A 27301-nucleotide genomic window follows, 5' to 3' on the forward strand; every position below is an offset into this window, starting at 1 on the left:
TTAGGGATTTTTACAGTTCTTTCAGCATTAAAAATCAATTTTTATTTTAGTTAAAACCTGCTTTTGAAAACCGACAGCTAGGGCAGCCAGTCCCGCCAGTCGGCCCAACCCAATCTGCCGGTCGGGCCTGGTCAGCCACAAACGGTCGGCCAGACTTGATTGTGTGTTGAATTTTTTTGGTCAATTTTAGTGGTCGAGTATTAACTTTACTAATTTTTATATTAGGTTAGCATGTTAGGGTAACGGTTTTGCAAAAGATCCACACGAGTTAAATGATAAAAATCTGGTTTTGACCAGTTTTCATAAAACCGAGTTCTACATGTTTGAAATCGGTTTTTGGCAAAACCGTTTTCTAGTCTTTTCCTAATTAAAGTCGTTTCTTTTCTTAGATTTAGTTGCAGCAATCTGCCATAATTAGATTTATTTCAATTATTTTGTCTTTGTTCTTTTTGTGTTTCTTTCGTGTTTTGCAGATGGTGACGTGAGTTGATTGAGTTTAGGTGGAACCAAGGCTGAGGTGGACATATCCAGGCATGCCCGTACACACGAGGACACTAAGAGTGAGTTTGCGAGCAGACGAAGACTTGTTATTTTTTTATTATTATAGCATTAGGCCAATTATTTATTTTGGGTTGTAATAGTTTTTATTTTCGCTCGACCATTTGTAATAGATTTGGTTGCGCATTTGATTATTTTCAAGGCAATAAAGATTGTGTTTTGTTTGGAGTTCAAGGTTTTGACCGTTACACTGTGTTCGACCAAGACTTCACCACTAGTGTGAGCCGGTTATTTATAATTTGATGCATGGTTTATATTGACAATTTTACATTGAAAATATCTTTTGAAAATACTTTTAAGAAAAGTTGTATCCAATTTTGGGGCCGTTGTCGGGGAAACAGTATGAAGGAGTAGTAACCAATGTTCGCACTTGTGGAGGGGTGACAACCAATTTTCCGATAACGGTTGGGTTACATCAAGGATCTGCTTTAAGCCCTTTCCTATTTGCGATAGTGATGGATGAGCTTACGAGATCAATTCAAGAAAATGTACCGTGGTGTATGTTGTTTGCTGATGATATTGTTTTGATTGATGAGTCTAGAGCTGGGGTTAATGCTAAGTTAGAATTATGGAGACAGACATTGGAAGCTAGAGGTTTTAAGTTGAGTAAGAGTAAGACTGAATATATGGAATGTCGGTTTAGTAAGCAACGAAGTAGTGATGGGAGTGTAGTGAAGCTTGGTGAGCAAGATATACCGGTGAATGATTATTTCAAATATTTGGGATCCATCATTCAAAAGTATGGAGAAATTGATGGAGATGTAAATCATAGGATAAAGGTTGGGTGGATGAAATGGAAAAGTGCTACTGGAGTGCTGTGCGATCGTAGAATGCCATTGCGGTTGAAGGGAAAGTTTTATAGGACGACTATTAGACCCGCTTTACTATATGGTACGGAATGTTGGGCTGCCAAGAGACATCATATTCAAAAAATGAGTGTAGCTGAGATGCGGATGCTTAGATGGATGTGTGGAAATACAATAAAAGATAAGATTCGGAACGAAGAGATACGTAAGAAGGTAGGTGTTGCACCCATTGAGAATAAGATGCGAGAGAATCGTTTACGGTGGTTTGGACATATTCGGCGAAGGCCTAATGATGCTCCAGTTAGAAGGTTGGAGAAATGGGAAAATATATTAGTTAAAAGAGGTAGGGGTAGGCCTAGGAAGACTTGGATGGAGATGATAGGAAAGGATATGAATGCTTTGAACCTCACTGAGGACATGGCGTTGGATAGAAATGATTGGAGGAAAAGGATTCATGTGGAAGACCCAAAATGAATTTCTTTTTTGGTTCATATCGCTGACCCCAATTGTTTTGGGATGAAGGCGTAGTTGTTGTTGTTGTTGTTGTTGTTGTCGGGGAAACAGTGATTTAAAACTAAGTACTCACTTTATTGCCTTTGTTCATGGATATTTAGGACTGGTAGTTGCTTTTGCATTTTTTTAGGATTGCCTAGTTTATTTTTCTGCAATTATTCTAGGACTGCTTAGTATGCCTTTGTTTCTTACTTAGGATTGTAGTGTTAGCCTTAGAGACAGTTTAATTTTTCTGCCAAACCCACCTACTAGGATACCCTTTTTAGGTAACTAAGCATCTAGTTTGCTTTCTGTCTCTTGGATTGGACTTGAGTGGTGGTTGTTTATTTGCTTTAGCTCATTATCTGTTGTGGTTTGTACATTAGGATTTCAATTAATTTAGGTGCATAACTGGTGTAGTGTCAGTTTATGTAAGGCCGCTGGTTGCGGCTTGCCCCGTTTCATCCATTTATAGATGATCCCGAGAAGATTTTACACTCTTCTCGTAAACTGAATACAATGGGTGACCAACAACAGCGCACCATCACTTCGGGAGTACTTCGTCCCTACGAAGTATACCCAGGCCTCCTGCATTAAAAGGCCCGATGTAGGAGCGCCACATTACGAGATTAAGGCCAGCGTTATTCAAATATTGCCTTTGTTTTATGGCCTTAATCATGAAGATCCCTATAAGCACCTCGACGAGTTCCTAGATATTTGCTCCACAATCCGGATCCAAAATTTTAGTGAGGATACCTTGCGTCTCACCTTGTTCCTATTTTCACTCAAAGATAAAGCTAAGCATTGGCTTCATTCTTTGGACATGGTTGAGATACGCACATGGAATCAAATGCCAAAGTTGTTCCTTAGGAAATACTTTCCCATAGGTCGTACGAACCAATTCAGGTGAGCCATTACAAGCTTTTTCGAGCTCGATAGTGAGCAATTCCATGAAACTTGAAAAAGAATAAAGGATCTCCTCAGGAAGTGGCCCCACCACTAGGTGCCTAAGTGGTGGTTGGTACAGTACTTGTATGATGGATTGTCTGAACGAAGCCGTCAGATGATCGATGCCTCATGTGGGGGTACTTTTATGCTTAAGAGCGAGGATGAAGCATGAAGATTGTTTGAAATGATGAGTGAAAATTCACTTCATCATGCTTCTACCTCACGATCCGAGAGGGTCACACCGAGCAACCCCAAGAAAGGAGGTGTCTTCGAAATTGGTGTGATGGCTGAGTTGCAAAGCAAAGTGGACTTGCGAGCTCAGAGATTTGGCCAGCTTCTTGCAGGACCCTCTACAGTCCATCCAGTGTGTACCCTATGTTCTAGTCCAGCCTATGTTGTTACTGAGTGCCCATCTGCAACCCAGTATCTCGAGTTCGTTCAGAAGCAAGTCTAAATTGCTCAGGGATTCCCCAAACCTATGAACAACCCATATTCCAACCCATATAACCCAGGTTGAAGGAATCACCCAAATTTTTCCTCGAAGAGCTCTCAGCCCGCTACTTCTGCCCCACCTCCACCCCAGACCTAATAGTTTTGACCAGTCGTATGCTAGGCCTACGTTTCCTCGGATATACTCGAGGACTACCCAACTCATATCTTCTCTGGTAGAGTCCACACCCCAACCATTCAAGGAGAGATTTTTCCAGGTACTTGCAGACATGAAAGCAAGCAACCAAAGTGCCATTAAATCCATTTCTAAGTTAAAACTTCAGATGGGACAGCTTGTAGAGACCTTGAGCAGACGGGGGGAAATCCCAAAGGGAGGGAACCAATGTTTGTCGGCTTGCACATGATTGACTTACATCCAAAACTAGCAAAGACAGTCCTAGTCATTAGGAGCGAAAAGGAATACCATCGTAAGGCACCAGTGTCCTCTGAGCCACAGAGACAAGACCAGACTACACCCAAGGCTCAGAAGGACCCAAAAGAGAAAGCCCAGGGGACAAGGGAACCGAACTCCCAAGCCTCCCTTTCCTCACGCACTTCAGAACCCTAAACCTTTAGGCAAGCAGGTAGTGAAGATACAGGAGATGTTGGATTTGTTCAAGCAAGTGCATATTAATCTCCCCCTGCTTGATGCAATACAACAGGTCCCAGCCTATACCAAGTTCCTCAAGGAGTTATGCACCCAAAAGAGGAAATCTAAAGCCATGACTCCTACTAGAGTTGTGTTTCCTGAGCAGGTGAGTTCGGTGCTCCAATACCACACACCACCAAAACTCAAGGAGACATCACCATTGAGCGAGCACTGCTAGACTTGGGGGCGAGTGTGAACATCTTGCCAGGATTCTTCTATGATTCATTTGGGTTGGAGGAGATGAAACCAACTTCGATGACCTTGCAGTTAGCAGATCGGTCCATCAAGGTTCCGAGAGGGATCTTGGAGGATATTCTAGTCAAGGTCGATGAGTTCTATTTCCTTGTTGATTTCATAATCTTGGACATGGAGGGAGTTGATGACCATCGACAAACCCCGATTATTCTTGGCAGACTGTTCTTAGCAACGGCTAATGCGTGCATTAATTGCCATACAAGGGTGATGGGTGTCTCTTTTGGCAACAAGAATGTGCGATTAAACATCTTCAATGTCGTCATAAGACCAGCTGGGAAGGATGCCAGATTCCAGATTGATACGATACAAGAGATTTTAAAAGCAGATACATCCATGTGTATTACAAGAGATTTGTGGCAGCCCTATATGGCCACCGATGTGTACGATAATGTAGATGCCATCAATAGTGTAGAGAGTAGGGATGTGTAAGATAGGATAGATGTGTCTTCCATCGAGTCTAGACCACCAGCGTATTCATGAAAAATTGAATCCCTTCCTGAGCTAGCTGAGAGCCATACCAAACCATCCAAAGAGAGCACTCCAAAACTTGAGTTAAAAGTTAAAACCTGTTTTTGAAAACAGACAGCTAGGGCAGCCAGTAGGCCCAACCCAATCTCTTGGTCGGGCCTGGTCAGCCACAAACGGTCGGACAAACCTGATTGTGTGTTGATTTTTTTGGTTAGTTTTAGTGGTCGAGTATTAACTTTACTAATTGTTATATTAGGTTAGCATGTTAGGGTAACGGTTTTGCAAAAGATCCATGCGAGTTTGATGATAAAGATCCGGTTTTGACCAGTTTTCATAAAACCGAGTTCTACATGTTTGAAATCGATTTTTGGCAAAACCGTGTTCTAGTCTTTTCCTAATTAAAGCCGTTTCTGTTCTTAGATTTAGTTGCAGCAATCTGTTATAATTAGATTTATTTCAATTATTTGCTCTATTGGGACTAACTATAGCTAGATTAGATAGTCTAGTTTGTCTTTGTTCTTTTTGTGTTTGTTTTGTGTTTTCCAGGTGGTGACGTGAATTGATTGAGTTTAGGTAGAACCAGGACTAAGGTAGACATATCAAGGCACGCTCGTACACATGAGGACAACAGAAGCGAGTTCGCGAGCAGACGAAGACTTCTTATTTTTTTATTATTAGGGCATTAGGCCAATTATATATTTTGGGTTGAAATAATTTTTATTTGTACTCGACCATTTGTAATAGGTTTGGTTGTGCATTTGCTTATTTTCAAGGCAATAAAGAATGTGTTTTGTTTGGAGTACAAGGTTTTGACCCGTTTCTCTGTGTTCGACCCGGACTTCACCACTAGTCTGTGTCGGTTATTTATAATTTGATGCACGATTTACACTGACAATTTTTTATTGAAAATATCTTTCGAAGATACTTTTAAGAAAAGTTGCATCATTTATATAAATAGTTTCAAAATATATTTTGAACAAGAATAACTAGGATTAAAGTAGATGGATATATATAGAACGAGGATGGTTAAGTTCACCAACAAAATATAAAGGTACTATAAACTACACAATTTTTAAATAACGAGTAAGATATGCACCTTACGCAATAATTCTAGAAACATTAGACAATCATTAAGAAAGATAAGAGCATACCTCAAAGAGAAATTTATGAATTCAAATTTAGACAATCATAAACCCAAAATCTAGAGTTGGGGTTAATGCTAAGTTAGAATTATGGAGACAGACATTGGAAGCAAGAGGTTTTAAGTTGAGTAAAAGTAAGACAATACATGGAATGTCGATTTAGTAAGCAACAAAATAGAGATGGGAGTGTAGTGAAGCTTGGTGAGCAAGAAATATCGGTGGATGATTCTTTCAAATATTTGGGATCTATCATTCAAAAGTATGGAGAAATTGATGGAGATGTAAATCATAGGATAAAGGTTGGGTGGATGAAATGGAAGAGTCCAACTGGAGTGTTGTGCGATCGTAGAATGCCATTGCGGTTGAAGGGAAAGTTTTATAGGACGACTATTAGGCCCGCTTTACTATATGGTACGGAATGTTGGGCTGCCAAGAGACATCATATTCAAAAAATGAGTGTAGCTGAGATGCGTATGCTGAGATGGATGTGTGGAAATACAATAAAAGATAAGATTCTGAACGAGGAGATACGTAAGAAGGTAGGCGTTGCACCTATTGAAAATAAGATGAGAGAGAATCGTTTACGGTGGTTTGGACATATTCGACGAAGGCCTAATGATGCTCCAGTTAGAAGGATGGAGAAATGGGAAAATATATTAGTTAAAAGAGGTCGGGGTAGGCGTAGGAAGACATGGATGTAGGTGATAGAAAAGGATATGAATGCTTTGAACCTCACCGAGGACATGGCATTGGATAGAAATGAATGGAGGAGAAGGATTCATGTGGAAGACCCAGAATGATTTTCTTTGTTGGTTCATATCGCCGACCACAATTGTTTTGGGATGAAGGCATAGTTGTTGTTGTTTGTTGTTGTTGTAAACCCAAAATCAACATATTTTTCAAGAAAACATAAACATTGATCATAAGAGAATTTAATCACTAAAGAAGCATTAATAATATCCCAATTTTTTTAAAATAACACTTTAAATAAAACAAATCATCAATTTATACTAAACACAACATGCATATAAAGTATAACACTTGAAAAAAGAACCCTCAAGAAAAGAAGAGTTAATTAAATTTATGCATACAACAATGTCAACAAGATAATCAATATGAAACAAATATATGTGCAATATTTTTTATGCACATAATAACGAATGAGAGCAATCTATAAATCACAACCTATTAGAATTCACTCACAACCTAAAATTGGTTTAACTACAAAGGACCAAATAACAATTTTTAAATCATATATATATATATATATATATATATATGTTATTAATGAAATGCATACAATTTTATCAATAAACAATTTTTCATACAAGGAAAAACAAGCTCAATGCACGTTAGAAAAGCATGTAAATGTGCTTTTTGAGCATCTTTTTGTCACAGGGATGTTGAACAAAGATTGACTCACTCCATGGTGATAGGGCTAGGTGGCTTTCCCTCATTGAAGGAAGGGGGATAAAAGGTGGTGTTCTGCGGACTGATGATTATAGACCTTTACGGCATTGCATTCCAACAGACAGATTTTAAAAATCTAAATTAACAAAGGAAATGATATTTTCAAATCAACATCAATTTGCAAAAAATGTGAAGATATTTAAAATCCCCGAAATATCAAGTGATATTTTGCAAACCTCAACAATAGTTTAACCACCACAAGCATTCACCTCACCTGACCTCCAAACTTCAAAAATTCAAGTGTATCAGCTACTAGAACAAGAGCATAATCGCAATGCCACATATGGGCTAAACAAACACACACAAAGTGTAAATAACCAATGGGTACACATGACTCACCACATTGAAATATGCGGAAAAACAAAAAAAGTCTCAAAAGGCTTACAATAACATAAACACAAAGTGCGCATGCATAAGTCCACCAAAGGACAATACAAACAACTACTAAGGGCAATATCATGCGTTAAGGCACAAAAGCAAGATTAAAAATAAATAACATTTTATTCATAATATATTCATAAAATGAGGTAGAATGCTTTAGAAGAGCATTAAAGAACAAGAGGGGGGTTCACTCTTATTTATACACAAGAAGTAGTCTCAGATAGAGTCGTTGGACTATTCCACCAGCTATAAATATAGTTGTTGGACTATTCCAACAACTCTATTGACTAGTCAACTCTATGTTGTATTTGGTCTTTGATCAAATAGTCCCGATAAAAGCAGAAAAAAAGAAGTAAAATTACGAATATGCTTCTAATGAGCACAACCTATTACAATGACAGAAATGACCAAAATACCCCTAATGGGTATTTACCTATTACATTATTATAAATATATATGAATACATACAAAGCATATATATATATATATATATATACATACAACTTAACACATACTACTAAATTATATGTTGCACTTTTTATTTTTTCTAAAAATTGGCATGTAAAATATGGGGGAGACATCAGAGGTCAGCAAGACAAAGGATAGAGATCCTGGTTGGGACCATGGAGTGCTTATTGACAATAAAAGGAAGAGAGTTAGGTATTCTTATTGTGGAAAGGAGATGTTCGGTGAAATAAATAGGTCAAAACAACACCTAGCACATGTGAAAGAAGAGGTTTTTCCATGTAAAGAAGTCTCAAAGGAAATTAAAGAGGCAATGTATGAAAAACTTTCAGGTTATAAATCTACAAAATCAGACATGAACAGGAGGCAAGAAATGGCTTCATTTGATTTGGAAGATAGTGAAGATGAAAACATAGATGCATTGAATGCCTCTAAATTGAAAAAACGAAATTTTGTTGCAGAAACTCCAACTCCAAGAGCATTAGGACCTGATTCAAACACAAGAGAGAATACACAGAAAGGTTTAAAGATTGGAGGATGATTGGACAAGTTTTTAGTGAACAAAATGCCTAAGTTTACCCCCTCTCAAACAATTAAACCTGCAATGTCACATAAATATTCATTATCCTGCTAAGCATAAATTTGTTTCACTCTGCTTCTCTGCAAAACCAAGTGGAAAATGTTTTCCCAATCTTTTCCTATCACGTAAAGAAAAGGAAAAGAAAAATGGGTGATAACTGCTTAGACATGTTCTTATACCTTTATTTCTATGTAGCATTTGGATTTTTTTTCTCCTTTCTTTCCTTGTGAATAATATATAAACTTCTGTATTCTCTCTAAATTAAAGATCTGCACAGGGGACATGCAAGGAATAGTATATTGGTATGTTAAATTGTGCTATTCTGATGAACTGTTTAGGATATTGTTCTAGGAAGATTCCATAGAGAGCACATTTTAAGAAATTAGAGTCATCTTAATTTTTTGAACACATGCATTTTTACTAAGTTTTAGCTTCCTTCTTTGATATCATATACTTCTCCAAATTCTCATTATCACGACTTTTACTTAGATTTCTATAACACTCTCTTTTAACTTTAATAGCTAATTTGACATCCACGTTCCACCACGATGTATCCTTACCTAGCGGTGCACCGCCTTTAGACTCACCCAATACCTCCTTAGCCACCTTTCTCATGCCACCCGCTATCTTATTCCACATAGATTCTGAATCTTCCTCGAGACACCAATCAACTTCCTTAACTACCCGCTCTACAAACATTCCTTGTTTAGCTCCTTTCAGTGCCCACCACTTAATTCTAGGATCTATCCTATGTCTATCCCTTTTGCGGCATTGTCTAATTCTAAGATCTAAAATTAAGACTCTATGTTGTGTAGCTACACTTTCTCCCGGTATAACCTTACAATCGATGCAACAACCCCTATCTCTCTTTCTAAGTAGGAAAAAATCTATCTGACTCGTATTTATTAGAATCCAGATCAGATATAGATCCAGTAAAGGATCCATACCCATATAGGCCAAGTGTATGTTATGTTATAATGTAATGTTCATTACTAACTAAGGGTAATCCCATCATTGTAAAAAGGATCTGTAACCTATTTACCCTAATGATGATTAGTGTAGACACACAGAAAAAGAAAAGGAAGTGTGGCTGCCGATTCCAAGTATTCCCTCTCCTCTCTCCTCTCTCTCTCCTCTCTTCCTGCGCTCCTTCTCGATATTCACAATAACAGAGCACATTTAAGATGGTATCAGAGCAGCCGTTGATCTGGGCGTAAGAGTGGCCTCCATCAAAGAACGAGTAGCCTGTTTTCTCAGTTACGATCTGCCCATCTCAACCAACAACCCAGAACTGAGTCCGACCGTGCCTTCTCCACCCAGAATCAAGTTTGTTCCTTCATCAGGGAACGTAAAAGGGCCCATTCCTCAACCTATCACGCCTGCTCCACCTTCAGCCCTGCCTGCCATCATTCCTCTTCTGCCGTGATCACAGACAAGTCTTCCTTCAGCCGAGCACATCTCCAACAACAGCTCGTGTTCTCCAACAGAAGCAGCAGTTCGTGTTCTCCAACAGAAGGTCGATTCTCCCTATTTCTTGTTCTTCGTGATTCAATACATCTCCAACAGCACCTCGTGTTCTCCAACAGCAGCAGCTCGTGTTCTCCAACATCAGGTCGATTCTTTCCATTTCTTATTCTTCGATTCTTTCCATTTCTTTATTCTTTACTGCTACTATTCAAAATCTTCAAAATCTGCTGCTATTTCCTTTGATTTCAATATATCTGTTGTTATTCCCTTTTGAAAAATCCATATTCAAAATCTGCTACCTACTGTTATTCCCTACCACTTCAAAGTCTGTTGTTATTCCCTACCACTTCAAAGTCAGTTGTTGTTTCTTTACGAGATGAGTCCTTCTCATTCGTGGACTTGTCTTCTCTTCATTCTTTAATCCCAGCCGAATTCTTCCCATCCACTTGCACAAAGACTGCGAATGGATACCTCAGCTAATCAAGGTCTTTCCTCTAGCTTTCTGGGACAGCTAGTTTCTGAAAAGCTAAACACCAACAATTATTTGACTTGGAAGAGACAGATTGCTCCTTTTATTCGAAGTCAAGACCTTTCAGGCCACTTGGATGGCTCTATTCCAATGCCTCCAGAATTTATCATAGCCGAAACCAAAGAAGACGGAGGATTACCGAGTACTATTCGTAATCCTGCATTTGTTTCTTGGATGAAGCGCGATCAGGCACTTGTTGCATACATCACTTCCACACTATCTCAAGAGATATTGATTTCTATTCCTGATGACTGCACATCCAAACTCTTGTGGGAGGTTTTAGCTCAGACATATTCTCAGATATCAGAGGCTAAAGTGTTGTTTCTCAAACGCGAATTTCAAATGTTAAGAAAGGGGGCAATGAGTATTATTGAATTCTTAAATCAAGTCAAAAGCATTACAGACCAGCTAGCCATGGTTGGATGTCCAGTATCAGATAAAGAAAAGGTGCAACAGACATTGAATGCTCTGGGTTCAGAATATCATGTCCTTGTAACCTCTTTATTGTGCTTACCTACATTACTCAGTTTTGAGGAACTACGTGCCAAACTCCTTCAGTACGAAATGACTCTGAAGAGCATGTCTGATGTTTCAGTTGGACAATCATCTGCACATGAGGTTCTTGCCACAGGGATGATAGTTGATCGTCCACGTGGAGGACGTGGCAGAGGCAGGGGATCTGCCATCCAGGGTGGACGTGGATTACTACCTACACCAAATTTCACAGCCAGTTTTTCAAGGAATGTTCCCACATGCTATCAGTGTAATAAACGGGGCCACATCAAAGCCAACTGTTGGTTCAATCCACAGAATCGAAACAGAGCACAGAATAATAGAAACATTGCTACACCAGGAACTGCAGGTACTTTTCGTGTCAGTGATGATGCTAAGGATCTTCTCTTGTCTGCTATGGCTAACCTGAACCTGAAGCAGAATGATGATGGAATATGGTATGTAGACTCAGGGGCAGCGACTCATGTTACTGGGAATGCAGGTAAATTCTCTACTTTGGTTCCCTATTTTGGAAAATCTAATATTGTAACTGGAGACGAGACTCACCACCCTATATCAAACATAGGCAATGTTCTAATTCCTTTGTCTGAGTCATCTATTCCTTAACATTGTCTCTGTATCTAAACTTGTTGATTCTACCAATTCATCTGTGGAATTTACTCCTACTTCTGTCTTTGTCAAGGATCTTCAAACGAAGGAGATGTTCGCTAAAGGAGAGCGACGCGGAAACATGTATGTCTTTAATAAAGATCCAGCCTCCAGTATCTTAAAGCTCAAGTCTGATCATGTCTCTGAAAACGTCCTAAGTTTATCCAAATGTAATAAGCCAGATCTCTGGCATTCTCGTCTTGGTCATTGTAGTCAAGTCTTTATTGAAAAGTTAGTGTCCAATGGTTTTCTTCCAGAGTTTGTTTCATTTTCATTAAAGAATAAAATGTGTCCCAGTTGTCAAGTTTGCAAGAGTCATGTACTTCCTTTTCATCAAATAAATAAAAGAGCTTCTATTCCTTTTGAGATAATATGTTCTGATGTTTGGGGTCCAGCTCCCAATCCTTCGTCTTCTGGAAGTAAATATTACGTATCCTTTATTGATAACTGTTCTCGTTTTACCTGGATATTCTTCATGAAACACAAATTAGAGGTCTTTCTTATTTTTCGTCATTTTCATGCCTATGTTAAAAATCAATTCTCCCAAAATATTCAAATTCTCCAATGTGATGGAGGTGGTGAGTACTCCTCTAAAGAGTTTTTAGATTTCCTCCAAGATAATGGGATACATCGTAGAGTTTCTTGCCCTTATACCCCACAGCAAAATGGAATTGCTGAACGTAAACACAGACATATTGTTGAAAGTGCAATGAGTATGATGCATGATTGTAATGTGCCCATTAACCTTTGGACAGAAGCCTTTCACACTGCCACTCATGTGATAAATCGGCTCCCTATGCCTATCCTTGAAAATCAGTCTCCCTATTATGTTCTTTTTGGAATACAGCCTAATTATGATGAGTTACGAGTATTTGGATGCACATGTTATGTCCATATTGATAAATCCATGAGAAACAAATTTCAAGACAAAGCCTCCATATGCCAATTTGTAGGTTATGCAGATGAACACAAGGGGTACAGGTGTTATGACCCTATCAATAAGAAGATCAAAATTTCCAGAAACGTTGTCTTTGATGAAAATAGCTTTTTGGAAGATAAAGTCAGCAATGATCGTGAACATGGTGATATGGCTGATAATTGGTATGATCCATGGCTTAGTGCTGAGCTTATTTCACATGCTGCTGAATGTACCACTTTGGCTCCTGAAAACATACATGATGAGACAATTTCAGATAAGGTAGCAGAAACAGACTGTCAGAGATACAAAGGGAATGTCTACACTAGAAGACCCAAAGAGCAAACAGATGCCCCTGTTGGAGAACACATGACATTACCCAGTAACAGGGAGGCATCAAGAAGATCAAGCAGGATAAGGCATCCAATTGAAAATGGGTAAGCTATGATAATTTCTCTATGGACTTTCAGGTCTTTCTATCTAAGATTGAAAAACATGAGGAACCACCTGGTTTTTGTCAAGCTGTTCAATCTCACAAATGGATTGAGGCGATGAATGAGGAGATAGAGGCACTTCATGAGTGTCGAACATGGGAGATAGTTGGTCGCCCCCCAGATAAAAATGTTGTTGGCTCAAAATGGGTGTATAAGATTAAATACAAACCGGATGGGAGCATTGAACGATACAAGGCACGTCTTGTTGCCAAAGGTTTCACCCAAGAATATGGTGAAGACTATGATGAGACCTTTAGCCCAGTAGTGAAAATGGGCACCATTCGTATTATCATTGGCCTGGCCATTGAACATGGGTGGAGCCTTAGTCAGCTTGATGTTAAAAATGCTTTTCTTCATGGGGATTTAAAGGAAGAGGTCTATATGGAACAACCTCAAGGTTATGCAGAGGGAGACCCAAGAGAATATGTATGTAAATTAACCAGAGCATTGTATGGTTTAAAGCAAGCCTCAAGGTCATGGTTTGAAAGCTTCTCATCAGAGATTCAGAACCACGGTTTTATTCGTTCCCAACTAGATTATTCTTTGTTTATATACAGGGATGGAACCACTGTGGTTTTCTTACTTATATATGTTGATGATATAGTGGTCACTGGTAATGCTCCAGAGCACATTCAACAAATCAAAATGTTAAAAATGCTTTTCTTCATGGGGATTTAAAGGAAGAGGTCTATATGGAACAACCTCAAGGTTATGCAGAGGGAGACCCAAGAGAATATGTATGTAAATTAACCAGAGCATTGTATGGTTTAAAGCAAGCCTCAAGGTCATGGTTTGAAAGCTTCTCATCAGAGATTCAGAACCACGGTTTTATTCGTTCCCAACTAGATCATTCTTTGTTTATATACAGGGATGGAACCACTGTGGTTTTCTTACTTATATATGTTGATGATATAGTGGTCACTGGTAATGCTCCAGAGCACATTCAACAAATCAAAAGTTTGTTGAGTATGCGATTCAAAATGAAAGATCTTGGGAGGCTAAGATATTTTCTTGGTGTCGAGGTAGACAAACATGATAGAGAAATGTCATTAACTCAGCACAAATACACTCTTGATCTTTTGGCCAAAGCAGGAATGACAGATTGCAAACATGTGCCTACACCCAGTGTTATCAATCAAAAACTCAGCATTTGTGATGGTGAATTATATCCTGACGCCAGCAAGTATCACAGCTTAGTGGGCATGTTACAGTATCTTACCTTTACTAGACCAGACATTGTATATTCTGTAAATCAAGTATCTCAGTTTATGCATGAACCAAAGATAGGTCATATGGATGCCGTCAAACGTATTCTCCGATATCTAAAAGGCACGGTGGGTGATGGTCTCAAGTATGCTCAATCTTCATGGGCAACACCAAAACATGACATATTGGCCTATACAGATGCAGACTGGGCAGGGGACCCAAATGAAAGAAGGTCTGTTTCAGGATATTGTGTTTTCATTGGGAGTAATCTTATCTCATGGAGTAGCAGAAAACAGAAAGCTGTGGCAAGATCTAGCACAGAGGCAGAATATAGATCTATGGCAACTACCACAGCAGAAGTAACCTGGATTAGGCATCTCCTTATAGAGATGGGAGAGAGTATCTAAAGTTCAGTCCTCATGTGTGACAATAAAAGTGCAATACAAATTGCGTTCAATCCTGTTCATCACGGTCGAACCAAACATATTGAGATTGACCAACACTTCATCAGACAAAAGGTAGCAGATAAAGAGATTGAACCGGTTTATGTGCCTTCAGAAGACCAAGTTGCTGATATGTTCACCAAAGGTCTCACAAGTAACCGCTTTTGGTATCTGAAGAACAAGTTGCACATGGTCCAATCCCATGCACAACTTGAGGGAGGGTATTAGAATCCAGATCGGATATAGATCCAGTAAAGGATCCATACCCATATAGGCCAAGTGTATGTTATGTTATAATGTAATGTTCATTACTAACTAAGGGTAATCCCGTCATTGTAAAAAGGATCTGTAACCTATTTACCCTAATGATGATTAGTGTAGACACACAGAAAAAGAAAAGGAAGTGTGGTTGCCGATTCCAAGTATTCCCTCTCCTCTCTCCTCTCTTCCTGCGCTCCTTCTCGATATTCACAATAACAGAGCACATTTAAGAGTATTAACCCCACTTTTAAATGTTACTAGGTGAGACTCCCTCTTCCTAAACCAAGTGTTTGCTAAGATCATATCATAGGACAAACCAAAATCTAAAATCCTTTCTCCACTATCGTTTCTTTCTCCTATACCATAGCCTCCATGGATACTCTCAAATCCATCCCTACTAATGCCTACATGCCCATTAAGGTCACCGCCGATGAAAAGCCTTTCTCCATAAGATATCCCTTGTACTACTCCATCTAAATCTTCCCAAAATTGACGCTTAGTGGAATCATCTAAACCTACTTGAGGTGCATAAACACTAATAATATTAATAATATATGTGCCTAATACTAATTTAATAAGTAAAATCCTATCACCCTTCCTGCGGACCTCAACTACATTATCTATAAACTCACGACTCATAACAATCCCTACTACATTCCTAATTCCTATTTATTCCTGTATACCAAATCTTATATCCCCAAGGTTCTATCACTTTTGCTTTCTCACCTACCCATTTGGTCTCTTGTAGACATGAAATATCAATCTTTCTCCTACACATAACATCTAACTCTACCAACTTACCAGTTGAAGACCCTATGTTCCAAGTGGCTAACCTACGAATGCCGATTCACGAAAATCTCAACCCCTCCTGGTTCCACTCGTGAGAAAGGTAAGGAGGGAGTGTGGAAAGGCCTCACAAGATAGTGGTTGGCTGCTTGCAGTGGGGGTTGGGTTGCAGCACAAGAGGAATATGCAGTGGGGGTTGGGTTTCCCGATTGCTTACCAGGCCCCTTATTTTCTTCTGATCAATGGCGTGGGGTGCCTCTGACAGAGAGGATGGGTCTCCGGATCGGACACAGGGGAAGGCGAGCATGGCTGGGTGGGTGCTCCCAGAAGGGAAGAGGCTCTGCTCAGGTGGGTGTCGCCCGATCTGAGAAATTGCAGCCTTCGGACAAGGTTCCAACGCAGAGTTCCTACTCCGGATCGGCGAGGAGGTCGGTGCAGGGCTAGAGCTTGATCAGATCCAGGTTTTTTTCGCTGCAGAGGAGGTCTATACAGGGCTAGAGCGTGATTAGATCTCGTTTTTATCACTGCAGAGGAGGTTGGTGCAGGGCTGGAGCGCGATTAGATCTGGGTTTTTTTTGTTTTGCTCAAGAAGGTCGGTGTAGGGCTCCAGCGCGCGATCAAATCTATTTTTTTTTGTTTCGCTACAGAGGGGGTCCAACCGAGATCGAGTTCTACTCTGCTGTTTTTTTTTTGCTGCAGAGAAGGAGGGAGGGATGGAAGAGGTCGAGAGAGAGAGAGAGAGGTTGGGCGATGGTTGCTCCGACGCGGAAAGGGGCGTCAATATAGAGGTCTGGCGGGCGATGGTGGCTTCGGCGAGGAACGATGTGGCTGGCGCAGGACGATGTGGCTCCGGCGAGGATCGATGTGGCCGGCGTGGAACGATGTGGCCGGCGCGGAAAGATGTGGCTCCGGCAAGGAACGATCAAGGTGCTAGATGTTCATATATATATATATATATATATATATATATATATATATATATATATATATATATATATATATATATATATATATATATATATATATATATATATATATATATACATCAAATATTCATTATCATGCTAAGCATAAATTTGTTTCACTTTGCTTCTCTGCAAAACCAAGTGGAAAATGTTTTCCCAATCTTTTCCTATCACGTAAAGAAAAGGAAAAGAAAAATGGGTGATAACTGCTTAGACATGTTCTTATACCTTTATTTCTATGTAGCATTTGGATTTTTTTTCTCCTTTCTTTCCTTGTGAATAATATATAAACTTATGTATTCTCTCTAAATTAAAGATCTGCACAGAGGACATGCAAGGAATAGTATATTGGTATGTTAAATTGTGCTATTCTGATGAACTGTTTAGGATATTGTTCTAGGAAGATTCCATAGAGCACATTTTAAGAAATTAGAATCATCTTAATTTTTTTGAACAAATATGCATTTTTACTAAGTTCCTTCTTGTGAACCTAATGCTACTTTAAAATTTAGTTTGTCATAACCAACAGTGAAAATGTTGTCCACATATTTCAACTACAAGTTCAAGCTTTAACATTGCTAAATTGCCTTCGACTCTTTGTCAACTGTAGCTTGATTATTAAAAAAGAAAAAGGAAAAAGACCAGTTTTAGCCCAAGATAGATCTTCTAAATGGATAAACAAGCAAGACAAAGAATGTGCACAACAATTTCAAGGTTTTTTATTAATGCTGCAATCCCATTCAATGCATCCAGTTCTCCTTATTTTCATGAGATATTACAAGTTGTGGGTGAAGTCGCACCTGGTTTGAAACCTCCAAGCATAAAGGAAATTGAAGGTTTTTGAATGATGAAATAAAAAAGATTGAAAGATCTTTAAAAGAGTTTAAAGAATCATGGAGCTTAACTGGTTGCACAATCATGGTTGATGGTTGGAAGGATAATCGAGCAGGACATTGATCAACTTCTTGGTTTATTGCCCAAAAGGGGCATATTTTTTTAAATCTGTTGATGCATCTGATATTGTTAAAAATGCATACAATCTATTTAAATGTTAGAGCAAGTGGTACTTCATGTCAGAAAGAAGAATGTTGTGCAGGTAATTATTTCATTGTTTTAACTTTCGAACCTTCTAATTGCATTTTCAATTTGCAGTCTACTCTTTCATGTTCCAATTCAATATATATAATATAATTAATTCTATATGTTAATGTTTTCATTTTTTAACTTCTCCATTTCTTATTTTCAGGTGATCACCGATAATGCAGCAAATTTTGTTGCTGCAAGAAAAGTGTTGGAAAAGGAATACAATTTATTTTGGACTTCTTGCACCGCTTATGTTAAAGTACATACATACTTATTGTTTGCGCATGTACATATATATACACATTAATATGTATGTATATATATATATATATATATAATAAGTGAAACCCATTAAAGGGTATTTTGGTCATTACACATTATGTAATTAGTGGTGTTCCTAGAGGGCACTTTAGGGTTTTCCTTTTTAATGTATTTTATTCTTTTCCTCGAGGGCATTATAGCCCTTGTAATGTCGTTGGAATAGAGCTGTTGGGAGCACTTCCCAATGGCTCTTCTTTGCTTCCTTTTGTGTATAAATAGGGGGTGTAACCCCTCTTGTATGTTAAGCTTGTTCACAAGCATTCTCTTAAGTTTTAGCCCCCAAGTGGCTTGTGTGGTCGTGCTCTTGTATTGACCCATAACATAAGTGGTCTTGATTGCGTGTGTTCTTATGTTCTTGTATGCCCATAAGAGGCACCCACTTATACTCTTTTTGTATTTTTATTACAGCTTATTGCTTGGATTTCACCATTAAATATATTGGAAAGATGAAGAGGGTGAAGAAATGCATAGATAGGGCAATGAGAGTAACCAAATTTATATACCCATACATTGTTGCTACACATAATGAGGAATGATTTTACCAACGGAAGATCTTAAGACCTGTAGAAACAAGATTTGCAACCAATTTTATTTTGCTTCAAAGCTTACTTGAACATAAAGTTGCATTGAGAAAGATGTTTGTATCTGACCAATGGGTTAATTCACGATTCTCAAAACTTGAAGGAAAGGCAATTGAAGGGATCCTCGGGGATACATGCTTTTGGAAGACAGCATCTGGCCTAGTAAAAACTATAGAACCTCTACTCCAAACTTGTGTCACTTGACAATATTTTCTTAGACAATCCAATTGACTCTTGGTTCATCTGAGATGTCAAAAATGGTGTGGCTGGTGAAGTAAATGTTTGTTATTTGCTTTTTTATCAATTTAAGGATTTAAGTATAATAGATTATTATGTTAATAATATCTTAACAATTTAAGGATTTAAGTATAATAGATTATTGTATTAATAATTTAATATCTTACCCTTTTGTTAGTTTATAATGAACATTTAAGTAGGGGTACCTTTGAAATTTGAAATGTTTCTTATGCTTTTCTCTCTTACAAATGTAGGATGATGATTCTCAAGAAGAGAATGTGGACATGGAATTGGTCAGGTGTGAAGAAGAAAGTAATGAAGATCAAGAGAATGAAGATGCTGGTTCATCAACACAAGCGCATGCTACTAATGACAATGAGAATGTAGACTTGGTTGAGATGATGGATTTGGTGTACAGTGGAGCTGATGACGAAGATGATGGTTATCATGATTTGTAGGACCGATTAGGACTTAGGAGTTATGACTTTTAAGATGATAGCTTCTTTTTTGGGTCTTTGACATTTTGGCATTGTGCATTATACCAATTTGGTGCTTCTAAATTCTAATTGTGACAGGCTGATTGCATATGGTGGCACGTATAGGATTATCAAACTTATCTAAAATCTAAATTATGTGAAGTTGTGAACTGTGAAACAAGCTGATTGCAAATTTTGAAGTTTGATGATAAATTGTTAATTGTTTGTTATAGTTTTTAACTTTTTATTAGTGCCAAAATATAACAAAATGATGCTTGCAAATGGTTGGAATTTGGAAATTGAAAATTTCAGGTATGCTTCTTCATTAGTTTATTCTGTTATGTTATGCATTAATTGCATTTTATGATTTTCAATTTTTAATGCATAATGTTGTTAGAAATTATTAGAACTTAGAAATGTAGTGATTACTAGTTAACTTGTTTTATTTCTAATTGTGTAGCTTAATTATGAATATTCATTTCACAATTTTCATTATTGTTCTTATGTATGTGGCTATGTGCTATGAAGCTTGTTTATTTTTTATACAGATATTTTATAGTTTTTGTTTTTCTTCATGCATTTTTCCTTTTATGTTTAATTTTATGTTGAATACATGTCTTTTATTAGTTGTATGCTCCTTCATTCAAGATAGAAACCCCCTATCAATCATCTGTATGTAAAATTGTTTGTTGTCAATCGAAAGATCATTAGCAGCAGTACAAAGAGATCTGCATGATCTCCATAATATACCTTCAAGCAGGAGGGTAACCATTCTGTTTCAGCCTCAGAAGTTCAAACTGCTCAATTACATCCAAAATGGGCAGGTCTTCGCAGAAAACACAAGGGACTCAAACGCATAACCTTTGATTTGTCACTCTGGTTACTTTGGTAATTCTTTTTGTTAAAAGAATGAAGGTGGAACATGAATAACATGGTCAATTCCTAACAATCTCTTTAAAGCAGGGTAGTGTCAAGCAGTTCTGCTTTCTCTGTCCAAGGGAAGAAAAGTCTAGGTCAAAATCACCCAATATGGAAGAATTCGTGGATGAGTTGTGGTTAGGGGAGCCACTTGAACCCAAAGCTAGTTAATATCATCTTTAGCAGGATGGTTCGCAAATAATGAAGAGGAAATTCACTAGGCACTTTTATTACAATAGGAGCATATGACTCAAATTGTTGTTTATGCCTTGAGTGATGCTTATAAATTCCAGAGACAGGCCATTTCCTGTTCATCTGTTGCATAGTTGGTGCTTATATTAGGTTCTATGCCTGTCATGCTCTACTTAATTTTCTGCTGTCTTGTACATAAATATTCGACGATCGTTGTCTTTATACTAGACCTTAGAAAAGTTGAACGCCTACTGTTCCCAATTTATTCTACCTGAGTTACTGAGGATACTTGTTTACCTTACTACTGACTTAATTCCACATGATTGATAATCTCAATGGCAGGCTAATGTTGAATACATAGTACAAATTGTCTCACACCTTGAGCATGTCCCCGTTTCTCCTCTATCCATCATCTTTCAATAACATATGAGTACTGTTGAGGAATATAATATTTATCTGCTTCCCTACTCTATTATTATGTTAAATTGTTTTAAACAATTTTGTTAATGAAAGAAAAGAGAGGAGGAAAGATCGAAAGCTTAGATCTAATGAAGACTTGCCTGGACAGATGCTCTGATACCATAAAAGTTTTATGCCATCCACCAAGAAGGTGCAGCCAAAAACACATGATTTTCACTAGTGGTTCTAATCTTACTAATCACCATATAAGCAATACATATGACAAAGTACAGTTTTACCCGTTATACAAAAGGTTACTGACATGAGTATACAAATATAACATCGGACAATTTTACCCTTATACAAATGCACAATATTTCTAACAGAGGTATTCCATTATCTTGTCTACCTTCTTTTCTTAATTTTTTCATTGTCTATATGCCCTCTCCTTTCTTCCCATTCTCCTCTTTTCTCTTCTTGTCATTCCACTCTTTGTCTTTTTCTTCTTCACTACTCGTTCCTACTCCTTGCTGGACATCGAGATCTGGTTTTATCAGCCAAAAACCAGTTCTGAACCATATTGAGTCACCAATTATCTGTTTTCTCAGTTGATAGACAGATCTGAGTCTTTCTCTGACTGTCTATTCTCATATCTGTATTTATCAGTCCATAAACAGGTCTGTATTTTACTCTTGTTCATTGCCCCAGTCATCTCAGACCTATGTTACCAATAGGAAACAGAGCTATATTTTCCACTTTCTTGTTCTTTACGTTTTCAGATCCGGTTTACCAGTTGATAATCAGATATGGATCTCATTCTGTCCTGTCCTAGATTCCTTTATTTGTTCATCATTTCCTCTGGTCTTCTAATCTGTTTTATTAGTCTCTCTCTCTCTCAGATTGAAATATCATTGAAGTCTGCACCTAATTTTACAGCATTTACAGATAGGTCCATATCTTCTTTTGGTGTGCATCATTCTAGATCTGAATCTGTACAGATGATGTTATCATTGAGGTGATATCAACCAATGGGTTCTTGCCAACCATCAAAGCAATCAGCACATAGGCCTGTCATTGGATTCTTATCATAATAATATGGAAGTGCTTATGATAAAATGCAAAAGCTCAATTTATACTTGAACAATAGAGGACTTTCTTATAGTTGTGATTGATCGACAGGACTTCTGTTTCTTGTGAGCCGCACATTGTCATTCTTGGCTTGCTTATTCCCTTTTCTATCTTAGGTCTAACCCTGCAGTAAAAGATAAACAGAGTAGAGAGAGAAGAGAGAGAGAGAGTTGTAGCTGAAAGAGAGAGGGAAGAAGACGGAGTGAATAGAAGAAAGGAGAGAGATCAATTTTCGTATCATCTCCCAACTTTTCATTAAAAGAGGGTTTTTACATAAAAAGACAATTATTCCCCAAAAATTATGGGTCTATTTACTTAAAAAAATTGACTCTCTGGAAAACCAACTGGTCCCACCTAGTGCTTTTGATTACTAGCATTAGCCCAAGAAATAGTTAAAAGTAAATGTTGCTAATGTAAGGAAATCAAACTTTATTCTTGGGCACTTCCATCCATTTAAGAATAATTGTCTTTCCACATTCTCAGCTACTTCTTGGATGTCTGGCATCTATTTAACATTATGAAAGTTCAGGTTGCTGTCATGTGCTGCACATGATGAGCAAAAATTGAATAATAAACGTTTTGCTAGCTACCATTCATATCATCACAAATCTAGCCAACTGGACTATATTTTGACTCCCCACCTATGTCACATGGGTGCGGGTGCGGGCGCGGGTGCGGGCGCGGGGATTCGGCACTTCCAAAAAACCCGGGTGCGGGGGTGCGGCAGGGGCAAAAATGTAATAAGTAATATATATATATATATATATATAAAGGGGGTTGGGGAATAGGCGGGGTTTTTTTTTTAAACTTTGCAGCTGTCAGCAGCTGACAGACAGCTGCTGCAGCTGTCAGCAGCTGTGCGTGAAAAACTTACTTTATGCTTGACAGACTAGCATAAAGTTTTTTTAAAAAAATTTCGAAGCCCATTTGGGCAATTTTTTTTTTTTAAAAAATGGACATTAATGATCCTGGGTGCGGTCAATGCACCCAGGATCGAGTTGACCGCACCCGGTGCGGCACCCGCACCCGCACCCGCGTCGAGTCGCGTCGACGCGGGTGCGGCACCCTCCTAGCCGAATCCCTGTGACATAGCTCCCCACCTTGCTTAGTTGCAAACTCATGGACCATTTGAATATCCTTAATAAACCAACCCAATCAAGAAACATCACTTTGCTAAGAGATTTTGTCTGAAGTATACATTTATAAGATTCAAACTAAATCCAACAAATGGGGCTGATTCAAATTATATCATCTTGCTAACTTAATTAATAAAGAACATTAAAAATACAAAAGAAAATTACATTTAATCCTCACTACAATACACTAAAAAACACACATAGATCCTAAAACTATTCATCACTCTTACACATTACAAAGCACATACACACCCCTATTTATAGAGAAGAAAGAGAAGGAGAATAGAGGAAGAGAGGAGAGAAGGTCTTATAGCCGTTGGGACTAAGTCACTTGTTTGACTTAGTCCCAATTATATATATATATATATAGTATGTATATAAAAATATATTTATATATGTGATCATATACGTATATATTATATATGTGAACATATACGTATATACTATGTCACAGGGACTTGGAATAGAGGCCGCCGCACCCGCGTCGCATCGACGCGGGTGTGGCAGCCGGTGCAGTGAATGTGACCTTGGGTGTGGTCAATCCGCACCTAGGGTTATTTTTGTCCAAATACTTTAAAAAGTTAAATTATTTAAAGTTTTGTCCCGTATACAAAGCTTTGAAAGATTGAAATGTTGTGCATTAAATGTTTCGAGCCTCGTACATTTTTTACTGTTTTTAAAAAGTTTTGTCATAAAAAGTTGAGTCATTACATTCTTTTATACCTTTTTATAGAGTTTTGTCATAAATGCATTAATAGAAAAAGTGAAAATTGCATTGTAATGAATTTCTATATTAAATTGGGAGAACCGAGTAGGTCGGATTCTGTATTAAATGTACTTTTGTATTAAATGGAGAGAACGAGTAGGTCAAACTTTTGTATTAAATGTATTAATAAAAAAAGTGAAAACTGCATTGGAATGGACTTTTGTATTAAATGTATATAAATCCAAATCTGATTAACCAATACCCGATTAAAATCTGATTAAGCAATACTTCTACATTTTTTATTGTTTCCGGTGAAAAACAGATTTTTTTACTGGGAGCTTGCTTTATGGATAAGTTTTATATATACATATATTAAAATATTAAAATATATATATACCCTCCTGCATCCCCGCACCAAGTTTTTTTTAAAGTGCCGCATCGCCCCACCCATACCCGCACCTGCACCTATGTGACAGAGTATATACTATACTAAATATGTGTATGTACAGTTAACAATATATGTATATATGTATGTGTATATATATATATACAAAAATGATACATTAATCTTAACATAAATACAATATGCAGTAATTAGAATGAGGACATAACATTTGTCAATTTGCAACCATAACAAGAAAGATAACGTGAACTAAAAGCCAGGGAGTCCACAAGTAAAAGGATTGCAATCTGTGCATGCTTAGAAAGGCAAGGATTTGTCATATATCTACATCAATTATCCTCCCAAGAGGCGCAAAGAACTAAGGAAGATGATCACAAAGAACCTACAAGGAGGCTTTCTGGAGTATGAATTATGCAAGTCACGCTAATTATTCAACATGTGAACCAGATGGCAAAGCAACAGCACCAATGAAGCTACAGGCTCTAACATTAATATCTACGTATCAATAGTTATCTCACAAAATTCAGTCCATGATCACAGGAATTTGCACTCAAATTAAGCTACAGTAAAGAAACCATCCTATCCACGCATTTATCACTTCAGTTGGTAGATATACATGAACAACTTCCAACATGACAAAAAGAATTCCAGCATAGAGCGCACACACAACACGGCCACTAGGAGAGGCGAAGATGCAACAGAGGACTTAAGCTGCTCTAATCCCTTCTGTTCTCCAGTCTATGATGAGATAATAAACGAAATAAGAGGACAGAACAAAAGAATACCGAGCAACAATAATCCCGACAGTAAGTAGACGCAGCTATGCCTGTGTTAAAAACCCATGGTTTGCTCTGCGTAGATTTCCCCCGCCACCATAGTTTTGAAGTACCACAAGGAGCAAGATAATAATAATAATGACAATAATAATAATAAGAAAGAAAGGAATGTATCATCATAACTAATAAAGTGAATAACTACCTCTAGAAAACCTCAAACACCCAACGATGTGTAGGTGAACGCAAGAAGGAAGGAAGCTCATCCATCCATGTACCCAGCAATCTAACATCACCATCACCATCACCATCACCATCACCATCACCATCACCATCACCATCACCATCACCATCACCATCGGCATCGGCATCATCATCTTCTATTACAAACACACAGAATTGAAATGAAAGAGAGAGCAAGGGAACGCATGGCGGTGGTGGATGATCAAGGTTGGTTCCGATGGTTGTTGCTGCTGCTGCTGCTGCTGCTTGGCTTTGAGTTCTTTGGGAGCTGAGCCTGATACAACTTGGAGAAACTGTTGGAGAGATCGGCATAGAGGCTGACGACTTTAGAGATGTTGTTGTTGATTTCTCGGATGAGCGCGACGTTATTGGAGAGGTTATCGGGGAGCCTAGACTGATGGTTCTCGTTCACCTGAGATATCAGCACCCTGTTCTGATCCAATACACTCTGAACCTGGAGGAAGCTCTGGCTGAAGGCCTCCCAGATCTTCTCACCCCCTCTCTCCCTCTCTCTTAGTCTCCCATCATCCTCCTCCGCCTCTTCTGCTCCACCTTCTTCTTCCTCCCCTTCTCCCTTACTATCCAGCTTGCCTTCCCCTTGCTCTTCCTTATCGTCATCGTCGTGCTGGGCAGCGTTGTCCATCGTGGAGGACGCCTCCGATTCCACCCCACCGCCTCTCCCGCTTGTCTTGCTCCTTCTTCCGTTTGTCATAAAAACAAGTTGTGCGAGACCGCCAACCGAGCCTCTCTCTCTCTCTCTCCTGTACGTACGCTTTCTAGTAATGTCTTGTCTCAGTTATCAACCGAGCCGACCACACAGACAGGCGAACGATTTCTACTATTGACTTTCCACACAGACAGGCGTACTCATTTAATACTGTGTTGTCATAATCGGTTTATGAAGCGAATCAGTGGGTTTAGGGTTTTAGGGTTAAAAGTTTGGGGTTGAGGGCTTATTTTAAGGTTTAGGGTTTGGGGTCTAGGGTATAGGGTTTGGGGTTTAGGGGTTTAAGGTTTAGGGTTAGGAAAAATGGTCTAAGGTTTATGGTATAGGGTATAAGGTCTATGGTTTAGGCTGTGGGGTTTAAGGATTAGGATCTAGGGGTTTAGGTTGTGGGGTTTAAGGTTTACGATCTAGGGGTTTTGGCTCTAGGGTTTAGGGTGTAGGGTGTAGGGTTTAGGGCTTAGGGCTTAGGGTTAGGGTTTAGGGTTTAGGGTTTACGGGTTTTAGGTTTTGGGTCTAAGGGTTTAGGGGTTTAGGGTTTAGGGTTTAGCGTTTTATGGTTTAGGGACTAGGGTTGATGGTCTAGGGGTTTAGGGTTTGGGGTTCAGGATCCAGGGTTTTAGGGTTTAGGGTTTTAGGATTTTAGGGTTTTAGGATTTAGGATTTTAGGGTTTCAATGTTTCAGGGTTCAGGTTTAAGGGATTTGGGGTTCAAGGTTCTGGCTTCTAGGTTCAGAGTTTAGCATTTCAGGGTTTCAGGATTTAGGTTTTTATGGTTTACGGTTTTACGAGATTATGGTTTAGGGTTTAGGGTTTAGGGTTTAGGGTTTTAGGGTTTAGGGTTTAGGGTTTTAGGGTTTAGGGTTTAGGGTTTAGGGTTTTAGGGTTTTAGGGTTTAGGGTTTAGGGTTTAGGGTTTAAGGTTTAGGGTTCAGGGTTTAGGGTTTAGGGTTTTAGGGTTTAGGGTTTAGGGTTTAGGGTTTAGGGTTTAGGGTTTAGGGTTTTAGGGTTTAGGGTTTTAGGGTTTAGGGTTTAGGGTTTAGGGTTTAGGG

General features: G+C 38.4%; 1 protein-coding gene across 2 annotated transcripts in view; it reads right to left on the reverse strand.

The window, feature by feature from the left end:
- LOC149836372 (uncharacterized) overlaps positions 1-26284 on the reverse strand; it is a 43242-nt gene extending 16958 nt beyond the window's left edge. For both annotated transcript variants that reach the window (XM_090010869.1, XM_090010868.1), the window contains exon 1: positions 25490-26284. In XM_090010869.1, coding sequence (XP_089866995.1) covers positions 25730-26239 — 510 coding nt within the window. In that variant the 5' untranslated portion in view covers positions 26240-26284 and the 3' untranslated portion in view covers positions 25490-25729. The remainder of the gene's footprint in view (positions 1-25489) is intronic.
- Between the last annotated feature and the right edge of the window lie 1017 nt (positions 26285-27301).

The sequence above is a fragment of the Nuphar pumila genome, chromosome 6 (genome assembly GCF_984573655.1).
Source record: "Nuphar pumila chromosome 6, dmNupPumi1.hap1.1, whole genome shotgun sequence".
NCBI classification, from domain to species: domain Eukaryota; kingdom Viridiplantae; phylum Streptophyta; class Magnoliopsida; order Nymphaeales; family Nymphaeaceae; genus Nuphar; species Nuphar pumila.